The sequence below is a fragment of the Mytilus edulis genome, chromosome 3, assembly GCF_963676685.1.
Source record: "Mytilus edulis chromosome 3, xbMytEdul2.2, whole genome shotgun sequence".
NCBI classification, from domain to species: domain Eukaryota; kingdom Metazoa; phylum Mollusca; class Bivalvia; order Mytilida; family Mytilidae; genus Mytilus; species Mytilus edulis.
The window spans coordinates 103,750,257-103,770,217 of NC_092346.1; the positions used below are offsets into that span (position 1 = coordinate 103,750,257).

Consider the following 19,961-nt stretch of genomic DNA (forward strand, 5'->3'; position numbering starts at 1 on the left):
TTCTATTTTAGCCATAGGAGCTATGTTTCTTGACATACAAGGAAATGAAATATAAAATTTATACTAGATACTCTGAAACTCTGAAACTCATTTAGCCTAAGTTTGGCTGAAATTGATACAGCAGTTTCATAAGAGAAGATTTTTTAAAGTTAGCAAATATGATGAACAAATTGTGAAAAATTGTCATTAAAGGACAATAACCCCTTAAGGGGTCAATTGACAATTTTGGTCATATTAACTTATTTGTAGATCTTACTTTGCTGATCTTTTTTGCTGTTTACAGTTTATCTTTATCTATAATAATATTCAAGATAATGACCAAAAACTGCAAAATTTCCTTAAAATTACCAATTAAGTGGCAGCAACCCAACAATGGTTTGTTTGATTCATCTGAAAATTTCAGGGCTGATAGATCTAGACCTAATGAACATTTTTACTTCATGTCAGATTTGCTCTAAATGCTTTCGTTTTTGAGATATAAGCCAAAAACTGCATTTGACCCCTATGTTCTATTTTAAGTAACGGCGGCCATGTTTTTTGACGGATCAAAAATCAAAGCACACACTTTGTGCAGGATAATCTAAGGAACAATCATGTTAAGTTTTAACCAAATCCATTCAGTAGTTTCAGAGGAGAAGATTTTTTAAAGTTAGCAAATATGATGAACAAATTGTGAAAAATTGTCATTAAAGGACAATAACCCCTTAAGGGGTCAATTGACAATTTTGGTCATATTAACTTATTTGTAGATCTTACTTTGCTAATCTTTTTTGCTGTTTACAGTTTATCTTTATCTATAATAATATTCAAGATAATGACCAAAAACTGCAAAATTTCCTTAAAATTACCAATTAAGTGGCAGCAACCCAACAATGGTTTGTTTGATTCATCTGAAAATTTCAGGGCTGATAGATCTAGACCTAATGAACATTTTTACTTCATGTCAGATTTGCTCTAAATGCTTTCGTTTTTGAGATATAAGCCAAAAACTGCATTTGACCCCTATGTTCTATTTTAAGTAACGGCGGCCATGTTTTTTGACGGATCAAAAATCGAAGCGCACATTTTGTGCAGGATATACTAAGGAACAATCATGTTAAGTTTCATTCAAATCCATTCAGTAGTTTCAGAGGAGAAGATGTTTGAAAAATTGTTAACGACGACAGACGACGACGACGACGACGACGACGACGACGTCGACGACGACGGACGCCAAGTGATGAGAAAAGCTCACATGGCCTTTTAGGCCAGGTGAGCTAATAAAAGTAAAAAAAACATAATAACAATATTTTTCATGCATGTGAAATTAAAGGGGCATTAGCTGTTTAGTTCACTAATTTTACTCAAATTCTCATATTTGATTTATGACACACTAAAACGTATATCAAAATAACAAGTAGTCTGAAACAAGTGAAACTGCGAGCTACTGCTCACTGATGATACCCCCGCCGCAAGTGGATAATATTAATTGTGTAAAAATATGCAAGTGTTCGGTACACAGGAAGTTGTCGAGTGATGAATCTGAAAACGCATCACACCGTATAGCTGACTTATATTAACCCTTAAACCAAATTTCAGAAATCCTTGTATTGTAGTTCCTGAGAAAAATGTGACAAAAAATGTTCATGGTTATCATGTGTAAAATCAAACAAGTGTTCGGTAAACAGGAAGTTGTTGAGTGATGAATCTGAAAACGCATCACACAGTATAGCTGACTTATATCAAGCCTGAAACCAAATTTCAGAAATCCTGGTAGTGTAGTTCGACGTAGTGTGACGAAAAATATTCATGGGACGGACGGACTGACTGACAGACTGACGGATTGACGGACTGATGGACTGACGGACTAACGGAAGGACAGACAGAGGTAAAACAGTATACCCCCCTTTTTTTCAAAGCGGGGGTATAATAAACAATTAAAAATGTATGATATGTCTATTAGTCTAGACGCCATATAGTTTACCCTAAAGATACTCTAAAGACTGCTATGGTCACATAACCTGATATAAACACAAATATATATAGATAATGATTTTTCTGCATCTGTTTCATTTCATGTTTAAGGTTGAAAACAAGAATGTGTCCCCGTACACAGATGCCCCACTCACTCTATCATTTTCTATGTTCAATATATGGGTTAAAAACTCTAACTTGACATTAAAATTAGAAAGATCATATCATAGGGAACATGAGTACTAAGTTTCAAGTTGATTGGACTTCAACTTCATCAAAATCTACCTTGACCAAAAACTTTAACCTGAAGCGGGACAGACAGACACACACACGGACAAATGAACAGATGCACAGACCAGAAAACATAATGCCCTTCTACAATCGTAGGTGGGGCATAAAAATAAGTTCATCATCATTTTTACCAGTATAAGATTGAGTTTTTGTGGATAGAATCAGTCAATGAAATGAATCACCATTTTTCACTTTCAATGTTAACATTTTCCTGAAACATGCCTTATACATGAAAAAAGTAATATTCATTTATACTTTGACCTTTAATGGTTTACTTTTATAAATTGTGACTTGGATGGAGAGTTGTTTCATTGGCACTCATACCACATCTTCTTATATCTATAAACTAATCTCTACTTAAGGGGTTTAATTAGCGGTCATATGAATAGGTATTCAATGAGGTCGATTTATTCAATTGCAAGTGAAAAATTCATCAACAATGTTTCTTACCTTATTTTTGACAAAATTGAACCATACTGGCTGCTAAAAGCGTAATTATTATTTTACTTTTTACTTTTATTGATGATTGAACAAAAAAAATTTTTTTTTTAATTTTTTGTATATCTCATAGCTAATGTCCCTTTAATAGAATAGATTCGCTGAAAAATTCCTTGTAGTTCAGCATCTTACATTACATTCAATACCTAATGATAAAAATAATTGATATTAAATACCCAAAAGGCTTAAGCCAGGGCTGACTGTACCAGACCAGGATGGTCCATTTCATCCATAAACACCCAATAGTAGAAGTAGCAATAGATTATAGTAGTAGTCTTTCACAATTTTTCAGAAAACATCATATTTTGATTTTAAAAAATATTACTTTAAAATAATGTAAAATATTCAGCAAACTATTCTCAATATCATTTTTTATCACAGTTTTTAAACGAGCTTATATTCCTACACACAATAATGCTTCATACATGCCAAAAATAATAATATCTATGTGTGAAATACAAATATTTCAATTATATAAATAAATATAACATATATTCCTCAATTTAAGTTAATTCAATTCTGTCATCTTGTTGTCTGTTTGACCTTAATTCCCTGGCCATTGCTTGACCGTCTAATGACTGGACAGTATAATTAGATTCAATCCCATAATCCTCTCCTTCTGGGTCATCAAAAATGTCGGCTGTTACATCTTTCATTAAAAGTTTTTCTTTCATAGAGCGTCTACTTCTAGTAGATGAGAAATTTTCAGAAATTCTTATTCTGCTGTTTAGTGAAACACTTTCTGGATTAATGGCATCGTCATTATGATGAATTCTGAATAAAAAAAAGTATGAATGATAATACATTGTCGAAGAGTGGTAGGAGAGGGTGTCATCTGAAATTCTTGAAAAAATAAATTATAAATTCGAAACTCCCCAAAAATCAAGCATGGTTGTCTTTTGTTGATGTCGTTCATAAATGTTTCTGGTTTCTCTTTTTTTAAATAGATTAGACCGTTGGTTTTCCCATTTGAATGGGTTTACACCAGTCATTTTATGGGGCTCTTTATACCTTGCTGTTTGGTGTGAGTTATTACCTCCTAGTTAAAGAAGGTACTTTGACCTGTAATAGTTACTTTTACAAATTGTGACTTGGGTGGAGAATTGTCTCATTGGCACTCATACTACATCTTCTTATATCTATTTCCCATTTCCCCCCAAAAAATAATTATCTATTACTGAAACCTGAAACATGTTAATTCTGAAATTTAACAAAATCATAGGTAAATTCAACAACAATAACACTGGACTAAATGCTGCCATTGTCAATAGTATCCTTATAACAAACTAATCATTAGTAAACCATCATAAGTCAATGGTTTATGAATTTAGGGCTTTACTATCTCCATTATAAGTCGATGGTTTATGAATTTAGGGCTTTACTATCTCCATTATAAGTTGATGGTTTATGAATTTAGGGCTTTACTATCTCCTTTATAAGTCGATGGTTTATGAATTTAGGGCTTTACTATCTCCATTATAAGTCGATGGTTTATGAATTTAGGGCTTTACTATCTCCATTATAAGTAGATGGTTTATGAATTTAGGGCTTTACTATCTCCATTATAAGTTGATGGTTTATGAATTTAGAGCTTTACTATCTCCATTATAAGTCGATGGTTTATGAATTTAGGGCTTTACTATCTCCATTATAAGTCAATGGTTTATGAATTTAGGGCTTTACTATCTCCATTATAAGTCGATGGTTTATGAATTTAGAGCTTTACTATCTCCATTATAAGTCAATGGTTTATGAATTTAGGGCTTTACTATCTCCATTATAAGTCGATGGTTTATGAATTTAGGGCTTTACTATCTCCATTATAAGTCAATGGTTTATGAATTTAGGGCTTTACTATCTCCATTATAAGTCGATGGTTTATGAATTTAGAGCTTTACTATCTCCATTATAAGTCGATGGTTTATGAATTTAGAGCTTTACTATCTCCATTATAAGTCGATGGTTTATGAATTTAGAGCTTTACTATCTCCATTATAAGTCGATGGTTTATGAATTTAGAGCTTTACTATCTCCTTTATAAGTCGATGGTTTATGAATTTAGAGCTTTACTATCTCCATTATAAGTCAATGGTTTATGAATTTAGAGCTTTACTATCTCCACAGATCGTTGATGGTTTATGAATTTAGGGCTTTACTATCTCCATTATAAGTCGATGGTTTATGAATTTAGGGCTTTACTGTCTCCATTATAAGTTGATGGTTTATGAATTTAGGGCTTTACTATCTCCATTATAAGTCGATGGTTTATGAATTTAGGGCTTTACTATCTCCTTTATAAGTCGATGGTTTATGAATTTAGGGCTTTACTATCTCCTTTATAAGTCGATGGTTTATGAATTTAGAGCTTTACTATCTCCATTATAAGTCGATGGTTTATGAATTTAGGGCTTTACTATCTCCATTATAAGTCGATGGTTTATGAATTTAGAGCTTTACTATCTCCATTATAAGTCGATGGTTTATGAATTTAGGGCTTTACTATCTCCTTTATAAGTCGATGGTTTATGAATTTAGGGCTTTACTATCTCCATTATAAGTCGATGGTTTATGAATTTAGGGCTTTACTATCTCCATTATAAGTCGATGGTTTATGAATTTAGAGCTTTACTATCTCCATTATAAGTCGATGGTTTATGAATTTAGAGCTTTACTATCTCCATTATAAGTCGATGGTTTATGAATTTAGGGCTTTACTATCTCCATTATAAGTCGATGGTTTATGAATTTAGAGCTTTACTATCTCCATTATAAGTCGATGGTTTATGAATTTAGGGCTTTACTATCTCCTTTATAAGTCGATGGTTTATGAATTTAGAGCTTTACTATCTCCATTATAAGTCGATGGTTTATGAATTTAGGGCTTTACTATCTCCATTATAAGTCGATGGTTTATGAATTTAGGGCTTTACTATCTCCATTATAAGTCGATGGTTTATGAATTTAGAGCTTTACTATCTCCATTATAAGTCGATGGTTTATGAATTTAGGGCTTTACTATCTCCATTATAAGTCGATGGTTTATGAATTTAGAGCTTTACTATCTCCATTATAAGTCGATGGTTTATGAATTTAGAGCTTTACTATCTCCATTATAAGTCGATGGTTTATGAATTTAGAGCTTTACTATCTCCATTATAAGTCGATGGTTTATGAATTTAGAGCTTTACTATCTCCATTATAAGTCGATGGTTTATGAATTTAGGGCTTTACTATCTCCATTATAAGTCGATGGTTTATGAATTTAGAGCTTTACTATCTCCATTATAAGTCGATGGTTTATGAATTTAGAGCTTTACTATCTCCATTATAAGTCGATGGTTTATGAATTTAGAGCTTTACTATCTCCATTATAAGTCGATGGTTTATGAATTTAGAGCTTTACTATCTCCATTATAAGTCGATGGTTTATGAATTTAGGGCTTTACTATCTCCATTATAAGTCGATGGTTTATGAATTTAGGGCTTTACTATCTCCATTATAAGTCGATGGTTTATGAATTTAGGGCTTTACTATCTCCATTATAAGTCAATGGTTTATGAATTTAGGGCTTTACTATCTCCATTATAAGTTGATGGTTTATGAATTTAGAGCTTTACTATCTCCATTATAAGTTGATGGTTTATGAATTTAGGGCTTTACTATCTCCATTATAAGTCAATGGTTTATGAATTTAGAGCTTTACTATCTCCATTATAAGTTGATGGTTTATGAATTTAGAGCTTTACTATCTCCATTATAAGTTGATGGTTTATGAATTTAGGGCTTTACTATCTCCATTATAAGTCGATGGTTTATGAATTTAGAGCTTTACTATCTCCATTATAAGTCGATGGTTTATGAATTTAGAGCTTTACTATCTCCATTATAAGTCAATGGTTTATGAATTTAGAGCTTTACTATCTCCATTATAAGTTGATGGTTTATGAATTTAGAGCTTTACTATCTCCATTATAAGTCGATGGTTTATGAATTTAGAGCTTTACTATCTCCATTATAAGTCGATGGTTTATGAATTTAGAGCTTTACTATCTCCATTATAAGTCGATGGTTTATGAATTTAGGGCTTTACTATCTCCATTATAAGTCGATGGTTTATGAATTTAGAGCTTTACTATCTCCATTATAAGTCGATGGTTTATGAATTTAGAGCTTTACTATCTCCATTATAAGTCGATGGTTTATGAATTTAGGGCTTTACTATCTCCATTATAAGTCGATGGTTTATGAATTTAGAGCTTTACTATCTCCATTATAAGTCGATGGTTTATGAATTTAGGGCTTTACTATCTCCATTATAAGTCGATGGTTTATGAATTTAGAGCTTTACTATCTCCATTATAAGTCGATGGTTTATGAATTTAGAGCTTTACTATCTCCATTATAAGTCGATGGTTTATGAATTTAGAGCTTTACTATCTCCATTATAAGTCGATGGTTTATGAATTTAGAGCTTTACTATCTCCACAGATCGTTGATGGTTTATGAATTTAGGGCTTTACTATCTCCATTATAAGTCGATGGTTTATGAATTTAGAGCTTTACTATCTCCATTATAAGTCGATGGTTTATGAATTTAGAGCTTTACTATCTCCATTATAAGTTGATGGTTTATGAATTTAGGGCTTTACTATCTCCATTATAAGTCGATGGTTTATGAATTTAGAGCTTTACTATCTCCATTATAAGTCGATGGTTTATGAATTTAGAGCTTTACTATCTCCATTATAAGTCGATGGTTTATGAATTTAGAGCTTTACTATCTCCATTATAAGTCGATGGTTTATGAATTTAGAGCTTTACTATCTCCATTATAAGTCGATGGTTTATGAATTTAGGGCTTTACTATCTCCATTATAAGTCGATGGTTTATGAATTTAGAGCTTTACTATCTCCATTATAAGTCAATGGTTTATGAATTTAGGGCTTTACTATCTCCATTATAAGTCGATGGTTTATGAATTTAGAGCTTTACTATCTCCATTATAAGTTGATGGTTTATGAATTTAGAGCTTTACTATCTCCTTTATAAGTCGATGGTTTATGAATTTAGGGCTTTACTATCTCCATTATAAGTCGATGGTTTATGAATTTAGAGCTTTACTATCTCCATTATAAGTCGATGGTTTATGAATTTAGGGCTTTACTATCTCCATTATAAGTCGATGGTTTATGAATTTAGAGCTTTACTATCTCCATTATAAGTCAATGGTTTATGAATTTAGGGCTTTACTATCTCCATTATAAGTCGATGGTTTATGAATTTAGAGCTTTACTATCTCCATTATAAGTTGATGGTTTATGAATTTAGAGCTTTACTATCTCCATTATAAGTCGATGGTTTATGAATTTAGAGCTTTACTATCTCCATTATAAGTCGATGGTTTATGAATTTAGAGCTTTACTATCTCCATTATAAGTCGATGGTTTATGAATTTAGGGCTTTACTATCTCCATTATAAGTCGATGGTTTATGAATTTAGAGCTTTACTATCTCCATTATAAGTCGATGGTTTATGAATTTAGAGCTTTACTATCTCCATTATAAGTCGATGGTTTATGAATTTAGAGCTTTACTATCTCCATTATAAGTCGATGGTTTATAAATTTAGGGCTTTACTATCTCCATTATAAGTCAATGGTTTATGAATTTAGGGCTTTACTATCTCCATTATAAGTCAATGGTTTATGAATTTAGGGCTTTACTATCTCCATTATAAGTCGATGGTTTATGAATTTAGGGCTTTACTATCTCCATTATAAGTCGATGGTTTATGAATTTAGAGCTTTACTATCTCCATTATAAGTCGATGGTTTATGAATTTAGAGCTTTACTATCTCCATTATAAGTCGATGGTTTATGAATTTAGGGCTTTACTATCTCCATTATAAGTCGATGGTTTATGAATTTAGGGCTTTACTATCTCCATTATAAGTCGATGGTTTATGAATTTAGAGCTTTACTATCTCCATTATAAGTCGATGGTTTATGAATTTAGAGCTTTACTATCTCCATTATAAGTCGATGGTTTATGAATTTAGAGCTTTACTATCTCCATTATAAGTCGATGGTTTATGAATTTAGAGCTTTACTATCTCCATTATAAGTCGATGGTTTATGAATTGAGAGCTTTACTATCTCCATTATAAGTCGATGGTTTATGAATTTAGAGCTTTACTATCTCCATTATAAGTCGATGGTTTATGAATTTAGGGCTTTACTATCTCCATTATAAGTCGATGGTTTATGAATTTAGAGCTTTACTATCTCCATTATAAGTCGATGGTTTATGAATTTAGAGCTTTACTATCTCCACAGATCGTTGATGGTTTATGAATTTAGAGCTTTACTATCTCCACAGATCGTCGATGGTTTATGAATTTAGAGCTTTACTATCTACACAGATCGTCGATGGTTTATGAATTTAGAGCTTTACTATCTACACAGATCGTTGATGGTACTGATGATACAGCAACTGCACACAAAACATCACAGACTTACCATAACTGGTTCCTGTTTTTCTTACAAACTTTAAAATGTAAATATTTATAAGTCAGGGGACAATGGGGTTGAGATTTAGTATTTAATATATGATGTATATCATATGATGCATAATCACATCAAATAATGATAAAGTTTCAATATCAACATTTAATAGATAAGTGGAATCCATTGTTTTACCCAAATTTGGAGTAAAGATAGAAAAAATATCAAAATGTCAAATTCACAAAAATAAAACTTTTACGATAATATTATTGCCATGAAAACTTTACGTCTTTCTTATTATTTTCATCAATAAACACAAATATTAATGACTGACAGGAATTCATCTTGTAATAAATATTGTATATAAACGATATGATTCATAGCGATATTAGTCAATGATGATTAAACTAAGATTTATAGAACAAAGTTTGAAAATCGTAAAAGATATTAGTTAATATATTATATAATAAGGAAATTCTAGAATTATTTGAAAAATGGAAAAAAAGAAATTCATAGATTTTCTTCAATATTTTCTCCACTTTTTGAAATACTGCTAAACAAATGAACATGTTAAAAGTGACAGCATGCAAGCAGAAGGTTTTTATGCAGACCTAGAAAGCTTTTATTATTAAAACAATAATGACAGGAATATTATGAATTCTTTTTGCAAAATGAAAATATGATATTATAATGTATTTTACTTTCATGTATTATATAAATTATTCAAAAGTTTTAATTAATTTCAAAACAAAATGGAAAACATTTCACCTTATCTGATGGAATAAATTTGTCATATGCACAATACAGAAATGACATTTTCCATTGCAAAGATTCAACTTAAAATCCATCTGTTTTCTCCAGCTTTCAGAGATGTTATTATGCATAGACACAAAATATTATTTACTATCATGATGTACACAACATCAACATGGAGTTAAGACAGAAATAAAAGAGAAGAGAAATGTGTTAGATATCATTAGAGCGTGGAGTTTAGATAGAAACAACAGAGAATAAACATGTGTTAGATATCATTAGAATAGGGTGTTAAATAGACAGCTATAATAGGGATTTCAATAAAAAAAAATCTTCATTGTTATTAGTCAATCAGGTCACACTGTATTGTTATACAGTTCTTTTATGGTTTCAAATCATAGGTATTCTTTGATTACAAAGTTTGTCTCCCTTATGTCATTGAAAAATAATAAAACAAAGTTTGATCAAACATGTGCCTATAATAATCTAACGTTTATTCTAAACACCTTCAAAATTGATATCTAGTGAGCTTAAATCATGTTCATCGTTTTCAGAATGATCATGCTCCTTATAGTACATGACATACAAGTTCTTTAGACTCTTACTGTTGAAAAAGAAGAGCGACTATAAAAAAAAAAAAAAATGTAAAAAAAAAAGCATGACTGATAGAGGTATTCTTATAGTCTCCCTGAAGTTAAATAAGGCAAGCTATGAACTTTATTTTTAATTCTACTTTTAATTTGCCATTTAATATAAGTAAATGAAAACAGAACCTACATTCAGCTTGATGAACAAAACTTACTATTTTATATTTGTTTAAGTAAGCTGTTCAATACACAGAGACAAATAATAAATTGTCTCATAATTTTTTTTCATAGTCTTTCCATTTTTATTGAAAACCCTTTGAATGATACCTTACATCTTTAATTTCCTGGTCTTTTAGGACCAATAATAACATCAGTAAAATATACTTGTTTAGGACTGAACGTAGATCTCAGAATTCGTCTTCTACAAGCATTAATCAAAACTTCATTAGATTTTATTTAGAACCAGTAATTGGACATAAATGGATCACATTTAATAACTTCATTTGATATATGTAACAATTTTCGGTAGAATTTTTTAAACAGACTAAAATAAGTATCAACTCTAGGTTTTTCACATCAAAATATGATCAATTTGAAAAAATCATCAACAAAAAGATTTGTTTTTATTTTATTTAAATACTAACATTTTTCTATTTACTTTACTTTTTGTATTGTTATATCACACTGTTAAATATGACTTTCATCACCCATAAAAGATATATTAATACATTTTTTGTTTTTATGATTGGAATATTTACCTTTGAACTATAAATATTGTTATGACAGCTAAAGCTGATAAAACATCTACGGCTATCCATAGTATCAAATAATTCCTTGGTGGCTGTAAAATAGAAAGAAAATAGTTAAATCAGAGGATAAAATATCTATGGCTTTCCATAATATCAAATAATTAATAGTTCTAATTGTCCTTTGATAAGTTTTGATAACAGATCTTTGGTAGTCCCTGTTGAATTTACTCATAGCTTATCTTTACTTATTTAGGACAATTCAGACTTGGAAGAACCTTTGTCAAGATTATATTGTTGGCCTATTGATGAGGGGGGATAGGACCTTTATCGGGACTCCGGGATTGGGTGTTTTTAAGCTCGGGATTTCGGGATTGACCCTTTCGGGATCTGGGAATTCTTTCTTCGAATTTCAGGACCTCGGGATTTCGTGTTTTTTAAGCCCGGGATTTCGGGATCAGGACCCCTCCTACCCTCCCTCATTGATGTCATTGCTAGTTAAGTTGTTTGGTTGCTGTCTCATTGATTAACAACCCATGATTCATCTATGCATTTAAATGTGTTCAATTTTATGTAATGAGAGCAATGGCTTTTGAATCTTTAAATTTAATGGTGATTCAAAAGCTGTGGTTCATATTCATCCTTTACACATCATTGCATTTGTGTTTCTTCACAGTCATACTTACTAAACCAGAAAGAGGATTAGACATTCCGTTACATCATAGTCTTATGTCCGTTGACTGCCATTTGTGTAAATAACACGATTCTTAAATTGTTTTATCAATTTGATTATATACACTAGTCTTGTATAGATAATTATATTCGTTTTCTATGTATTGCTGTGCTGAATATTTCTTTTCTCGCTACACGTGTTAAGTATCACGTGTCTGTGTTTGTTTATTTATATTTCATTTATTTGCAATTTAAAACATGTGACATGAAATTATAACTCAACTCTTTACACTTGAGTGATTTAAATAACTTACATACACGTGAACTTGTTACGCTCCTGTAACTTTAATAATGATCGTTCTTCAAACGTTTTTATAGCTTACCTGTATTGATTAAATGAAAAGATAGATTAATCTATTTACCTTATATTAACACTTCACAAATGATCTTCTGTTTTTGAAAAACTTCACATTTTGTTTTCTGATTTATTTGATTATTGTTTCCGCCCCCTCAAATGACATCGAAACTAAATTCATCTTAACTAAATTGATCTCTCTGATTTCATTACAATTGCATCGAACATTCTTATGATGTTCCAATTTTGCCTTTTGTACATACATTTTTGTTGTCCCTTATTTTTTATTTTCCTGAATTTCATGAATGATCATTCGATTTATATGTGTTTATATCTTGCATCATGTTTTACAAAGCAGTCCTATTTTCTAATTGTCATTTACATGTATTGTCTTGTATTTGACAATGGGTAATGACATCGTAGCATATAGAATGACAATAGGACTGTTTTATCACAAGATAAGTCTGGGTTGTTTGAGAAAAACATTTGTATCTTTCTCAGTGTATGAATTACTTGCCGTTTTATTTACGAATATTTCAAGACTAAAACTATGTATTTTTAATTTATACAGATCTTCTGCTTATATGATTTCATTGTACATACTGTTATTATGGTTGTTGCTAATATGTGGTGACATCGAACCGAACCCGGGTCCTGAGCGCACACCAGAAATATCTGAGAAAACATTGTCAATTTTCCATGGTAATATAAGAAGCCTTAGAAATAAACTGAATTATATTGTCGATATTATTGAAGATTACGATGTCGTATTCTTGACAGAAACCCATTTAGACTCAAATATTACAGATTCTGATTTATATATATCCGGTTTTGAAATACCAGTTCGAAAAGATAGAAATTCTCATGGGGGTGGCATTATTATGTATTATAAAAGTTACGTTCGCATAACTCGTCGACATGATTTGGAGAATTGCCAACTTGAGAGTATGTGGTTTGAGTTAAAAACTAAATTGCGATCAATATTGATAAACATCAATTATAGGTCGGAACGGCAATCTTCAGTTTATTTCTGGCAGTATTTTGATCAAATGTTGAAAAATGCCCTGGATGAAAATAATAACATAATTTGCTTAGGTGACCTGAATAAAAACTTTATGTCAGATCTACCGTCAAATATAAGAGATATTTTTTTCATCAATGGCCTTGTTAACATAATTGACAAAGCTACTCATTTTGACACACGAACAGGTAGCATGTCTTTACTTGATCCTATTTTAGTCACTGATTCGATACCGGTTTTAGATAAAGACACAATACCTTTTGATAGAGGTATTAGTGATCATGATGGAACATACGTCACAATTAATTGTGGTTTTAGTAAAAGACGAACTTATAATAGATCGATATGGGATTACAAAAAAGGTGATTATGACCTTATGAAACAAAAAGTAGTTGAAACAAATTGGGAATTTTTAATTTCTGATGCAAGTGATGTTCATGTTGCTGCGACTAATTTCACGAACTCATTTCTTAATATAGCCTCCGAGTGCATACCTACAAGGGAAGTAACTATAAGATGTGACGATAAAGTTTGGTATGATTCAAATTTGCGGCGTGAAACGAGAAAACGCGACAGGCTTCGTAATATTTTTATTCGCTCAAATAGTGCATCCGCAGAAAAGAAATTTAAACAACAAAGAAACAAAGTAAATAACTTGAAAAAGCAAGCTAAAAAATATTTTTTTACCAGTATTAATGAAAATTTAGATGAACTAAAAGTTACCAACTGTAAACAATACTGGAAAACGGTTAACATGTTAATTAAAAGTGATACACCGTCTCATGATTTACCACCCATGACGGACCCTGATCACAACTTTAAACTTGCGTATGAGGGAACCGAAAAGTCCGACATTTTAAATAAATATTTTTGTTCAATTTCTAATTTAGATGGCGCTAGTAAAGATTTGCCGGAATTTGACGACCGATGTCTTGAATTTATTTCACAAATTGTAGTTAGTGAACAAGATGTACTTGATATTCTTTCAACGCTCGATGTTAATAAAGCTGTTGGGCCAGATATCGTTAGCAACAAAATGTTACTTGCCGTTAAAAATGAAATTTCCAAACCATTATGTCTACTTTTTAACAAATCTTTAAATGATAAAATATTTCCAGACCAATGGAAGATTGCACATGTTATTCCCTTATTCAAAAGTGGTGACAAGTCATTACCGTCTAACTACAGGCCACTCTCCTTATTGTCATGTGTGAGTAAAGTCTTAGAAAAGATTGTTTTCAAAAATATTTTTAACCATTTACATGGAAATAAATTATTATACAAATATCAATCCGGATTTATTCCAGGATACTCAACTTCGCATCAGTTGATAGAATTGTATAACAAAATTTTGAGTGCACTAAATGTAAAGCTTTTAACAAGCATTACATTTGCTGATATAAGCAAAGCATTTGATACTGTTTGGATTAAGGCTTTATTACATAAACTTGAAAAATATGGTATTAAAGGAGACTTGCTATGTTGGTTGACAAGTTACTTGTCTAGACGATCTCAGAGAGTTGTCATAAAAGATTCGTTATCAAACATTGGAAAACTTAACGCTGGTGTGCCTCAGGGGTCAGTATTAGGACCCTTGTTGTTTTTAATATACATAAATGATATAGCTGATGGTATGTCTGGATTCGGAAGGCTTTTTGCAGATGATACTTCAATAGGTCATACTGCACCTGATGAATCCACTTTGAAAAATTCAATCAGTAGAGATCTTGATTATTTAAGTAAGTGGTCAGAAAAATGGCTAGTGAAGTTTAACCCTAATAAAACTGATATTATGGTATTTAGTTTGAAAAATATATACAGTGATATTACTTTTGATTTTGGAGGTGCTACATTGAAACCAGTTAGTGCGCACAAACACCTAGGTGTCATATTTAGTAATGATTGTAAATGGAATAAGCATGTTGATAAACTGATTGAGAAAACTACGAAGCAGCTTAATGTTTTACGCAAACTAAAATATCGATTAAAAAGGGATTATTTGGAAAAAATTTATATGGTTTTTATTCGTCCGATACTTGAGTATTCATCAGAGGTTTGGGATAATTGTGGGAACACAAATTCTGATCGGATAGAAAATATTCAAATCGAGGCTGCTCGCATAGTTACTGGATTACCAACTTATGCTAGCCGAAACGCTATTTACAGGGAGACGGGATGGGAAAAATTAAGCGTAAGGCGGGAGGTAAAAAAGTTAGCCATGTTTTATAAAATTATTAACAATCAGGCTCCAGATTATTTACATGACTTGGTTCCAGAATTTGTGTCTGATATTAGTAATTACAATTTACGAAACAGACACAATATCACTATTCCAGTGAATCGTTTGTCGGTTTATCAACATTCTTATTTCCCAGCATCCATAACATTGTGGAACACTTTAGATATTATTATTAGACAGAGTCCTACATTTTCATCATTTAAAAGCAAATTGCACATGTTATACTATAAGAATAAAAAACCTCTGAGGCATTTTTGCTCTGGAGACCGCTTACTATCTGTATTACATGCAAGGTTGCGAAACCATTGTAGCACTCTTCAATCTGATTTGTTTAATGCAAACTTAGTACAAGATGCCAATTGTTTATGTGGCTTCATCAATGAAGATGCTAAACATTATTTATTATATTGTAACAATTTTTCATCACAAAGGCTTTTAATGATAAATGAAATCAATGTTTTTGCTGTCAATATTACAATTGAGTTATTGCTCTCTGGTGATGAGTCTTTGAGTTCTGAAGAAAATGATATTGTTTTTCTATCTGTACAAAAGTATATAAAAAGTACCAAGCGTTTTTCTCACATTTGACAACCTTATTCTGTAACAGATCTTACTAGAACATGATCAATGTATGTATGCTCTTTTGGGTACGATAATCGAATGATCTTTATGATTGACTTTTGTATTCTGAAAAGTTTCAATGGATTTAAGTAAAAAACAAAATTGATACTTACAATTACGTGTATATTTATTCAGTTTTTCTGTTAATCCGTAACTATAAACTATGAGTGTGTAATTTACATTCAAACAAATTCATACACACATGACTTAAGTCACTTGTCATGTACACTAACATATTTAATTTACACAGTTCGGTGTGTTTGTATTTCTTTGTTCTGAAAATAGGCGCATTCGATTGGTTATATTAAGGGGTAAATATCCATTGATTCGATTCTTAAACTTTATATGTAATTTATTTTTATATCTTCATGCTTAAATAATAATTGGTTAAAGTCATATTTATATAATGTTCATTCATGTGTATATTTATGTATATATTGGAGAAGACGTTACTAAGTTGAAAAACTTGTGTCTAATCCATTTGTCTCTTTTTGGAACAATAAAATATGTTTAAACTAACTTACTAAATGCCAGATAGGTTCCTTCAGCCTTTCTAGAACATGACATTTATCTGAAGTGACTGAGGACAAACCCATACACCAGTACAAGGAGTACAACCATACTGCACTAACTTGAAATACATTGGTTGTAATGTTATACTTCTGGAATTCCCTGTGGACAAAAAAAAATAAAATTTAACAGCATTACAATAAGATTTAGAAGTTTTAAATTATTAATAAAATTGAGAATGGAAATGGGGAATGTGCCAAAGAGACAACAACCCAACCATAGAAAAAAACAACAGCAGAAGGTCACCAACAGGTCTTGAATGTAGCGAGAAATTCCCGCACCCGGAGGCGTCCTTCAACTGGCCCCTAAACAAATATATACTAGTTCAGTGATAATGAACGCCATACTAATTTCCAAATTGTACACAAGAAACTAAAATTAGAATAATACAAGACTAACAAAGGCCAGAGGATTCCTGACTTGGGACAGGCGCAAAAATGCGGCGGGGTTAAACATTTTTTTATAGAAATAAATTTTGCATATCATATTGTTTCAAGACAAAAGATGATGTTTAAACAATTAAACAGCATAACTACAATTATAGACAAAGGGAGATAACTCAAATTTAAAATATGACTAATAACATTCACCATGCACAATTTGTGAATTATTATGAGACAAATGGTTACACTTATAAAAATTGTGTGGTTTCTATCGTATCTGGGGTTTTTTGTAATGCTTTGTTCATAAATTTGGTTATTAAATTTTTCTTTCAAATTGTTTTTTACATTTGTCATGAATGGGGCTTCTATTTACTATATAATGTTTTTTTTTCCCTTGCTCAAAGTTTGAGCTGTACAGTCTCTTTATTTGCTTACATCCATGTTACAGTAATTAAACAGTTGGATACTTGTCTCATTGGTAATCATACCACATCACCTTATCTTTATATCAATACTTGTTGTCTCATTGGTAATCATACCACATCACCTTATCTTTATATCAACACTTGTTGTCTCATTGGTAATCATACCACATCACCTTATCCTTATATCAATACTTGTTGTCTCATTGGTAATCATACCACATCACCTTATCTTTATATCAATACTTGTTGTCTCATTGGTAATCATACCACATCACCTTATCGTTATATCAATACTTGTTGTCTCATTGGTAATCATACCACATCACCTTATCTTTATATCAATACTTGTTGTCTCATTGGTAATCATACCACATCACCTTATCTTTATATCAACACTTGTTGTCTCATTGGTAATCATACCACATCACCTTATCGTTATATCAATACTTGTTGTCTCATTGGTAATCATACCACATCACCTTATCGTTATATCAATACTTGTTGTCTCATTGGTAATCATACCACATCACCTTATCGTTATATCAATACTTGTTGTCTCATTGGTAATCATACCACATCACCTTATCGTTATATCAATACTTGTTGTCTCATTGGTAATCATACCACATCACCTTATCGTTATATCAATACTTGTTGTCTCATTGGTAATCATACCACATCACCTTATCTTTATATCAATACTTGTTGCCAAAAACAAAAAATATAATACATTTATAATTCATATCTTCTGTAGGTAATGAAAAAGTGAAGTTGAAACATTAGTTACCTATATCATTTACTTACTTAATTTCCTCTCCAGAGAGCATATGGTGCTCAAAATTGACATGTGTAAAGTTATCTCGCATCACATATTGTACAGGATTATTGGTTTCAGGAAAAGGAATGCTTGTTACATTATAGTCTTTGTGGTTACCTGTTACCCATACCTACAAAATTACAAAAGATAAATAAATGTTCATTTTCACTTTATGAAGTGTCTTTTTGATGCTATAAATAGTTTTATGGGATCCTGCAAGTCTACCAAACAATGGAACTGTTTTCAATACTGCAATTCTAATTCAGTTCTATCGCATCTTACAACACATATTTGTAATTCATGTATATTAAAGATCTTACCAATATGAAACCTATGACACACATATGAAAGCAAAACCACAGATCACAGCTATATTCTCAGATGGTCTTTTAATGTACATACCCTGGATTTTGGAATACCACTGTTTTTAATCATCTCCATGTAAATTTCCCTAGTTCTGTTGTGTTCTGGATGCCACTCTGATGTTCCGAATACATCCACCATTAGAATCAAATCTGTCTTGTTTACAAACGTTAATAACTCCTCAAAGGTTGGAATGCTCTGACTGTTGTAAATGTTCTTTTCTTCATCAGACAAATCTCCAACAGTTCCAAAAGGATTCTCCTGTTAATCAAACAAACAAAATTAAAAACAAAATTTATGGCATTGTTCAATCATAAGGATCATTAGCTATCAAATAACAGTAAAAAAAAAATACAAAAAATTATTTCAGTATTCTCTGTATGTGTTTGGATGAATAAAGGAGGAGGCTTTATTACTTGGTTTCCAACAACACAAGGAAAAAAAAAATTGTATCATTCTTTTAAACACTTTATAACATAACTGACGATGTGTGTTCAATCATAAGTATCACAAAGACAGGAAGTAAATAGCTCACCTGGCTTCTGGCTGAATCTGTTTTAGTCAAAACTAAAATTAACTAATTACTATAAGAATTAAAACTATCATAAGAAATACTTGCCTTTAAAAACCAAGACCCAACATTGAGTTGTTTTATTTCTGATATGTTAAATGCTGATACGGAACTATCTATATAATCAGGAAAGACATCAGCAATGTTTGTCGTACGACGGAATGTGGAATCATGAAAAACAAAGGGCACTCCATCATAACTGAAAAACAAAGGAAAAACTTTATATAAGTTATCATATCTTTATAAAAGTTATCATATCAAATAAAAAGAAAACAAATGGCACTCCATCATAACTGAAAAACAAATGTGTGGAATCATGAAAAGCAAAGGATACTCCATAATAACTGTAAAACAAATGTGGAATCATGAAACACAAAAGTCAATATCCAAACTGTAAAACAAATGTGGAATCATGAAAAACAAAGGTCACTCCGTCATAACTGAAAAACAAATGTGGAATCATGAAACACACAGGTCACTCTGTCATAACTGAAAAACAAAGGAACCATGAAAAACAAAGGTTACTCAATCACAACTGTAAAACAAGTGGAATCATGAAAAATAAAGGGCACTCCGTCATAACTGTAAAC

The 19,961-nt window shown here is 31.1% G+C and overlaps 1 protein-coding gene across 4 annotated transcripts in view; it reads right to left on the reverse strand.

Annotated features, from left to right (window-relative positions):
- Positions 1-2,630: 2,630 nt before the first annotated feature.
- The window catches only part of LOC139518073 (glycerophosphodiester phosphodiesterase domain-containing protein 5-like), a 29,353-nt gene continuing 12,022 nt past the window's right edge, over positions 2,631-19,961 (reverse strand). For 2 of the 4 annotated variants that reach the window (XM_071309730.1, XM_071309733.1), the window contains 6 exons: positions 19,420-19,570; positions 18,840-19,061; positions 18,425-18,567; positions 16,767-16,914; positions 11,347-11,429; positions 2,631-3,516 (listed from right to left, as the gene is read on the reverse strand). In XM_071309730.1, the coding sequence (XP_071165831.1) occupies positions 3,246-3,516; positions 11,347-11,429; positions 16,767-16,914; positions 18,425-18,567; positions 18,840-19,061; positions 19,420-19,570 (1,018 nt within the window). In that variant the 3' untranslated portion in view covers positions 2,631-3,245. Of the gene's footprint in view, positions 3,517-10,915; positions 11,010-11,346; positions 11,430-16,766; positions 16,915-18,424; positions 18,568-18,839; positions 19,062-19,419; positions 19,571-19,961 lie in introns of all 4 variants that reach the window. The other 2 variants (XM_071309731.1, XM_071309732.1) reach the window with 2 other exon arrangements.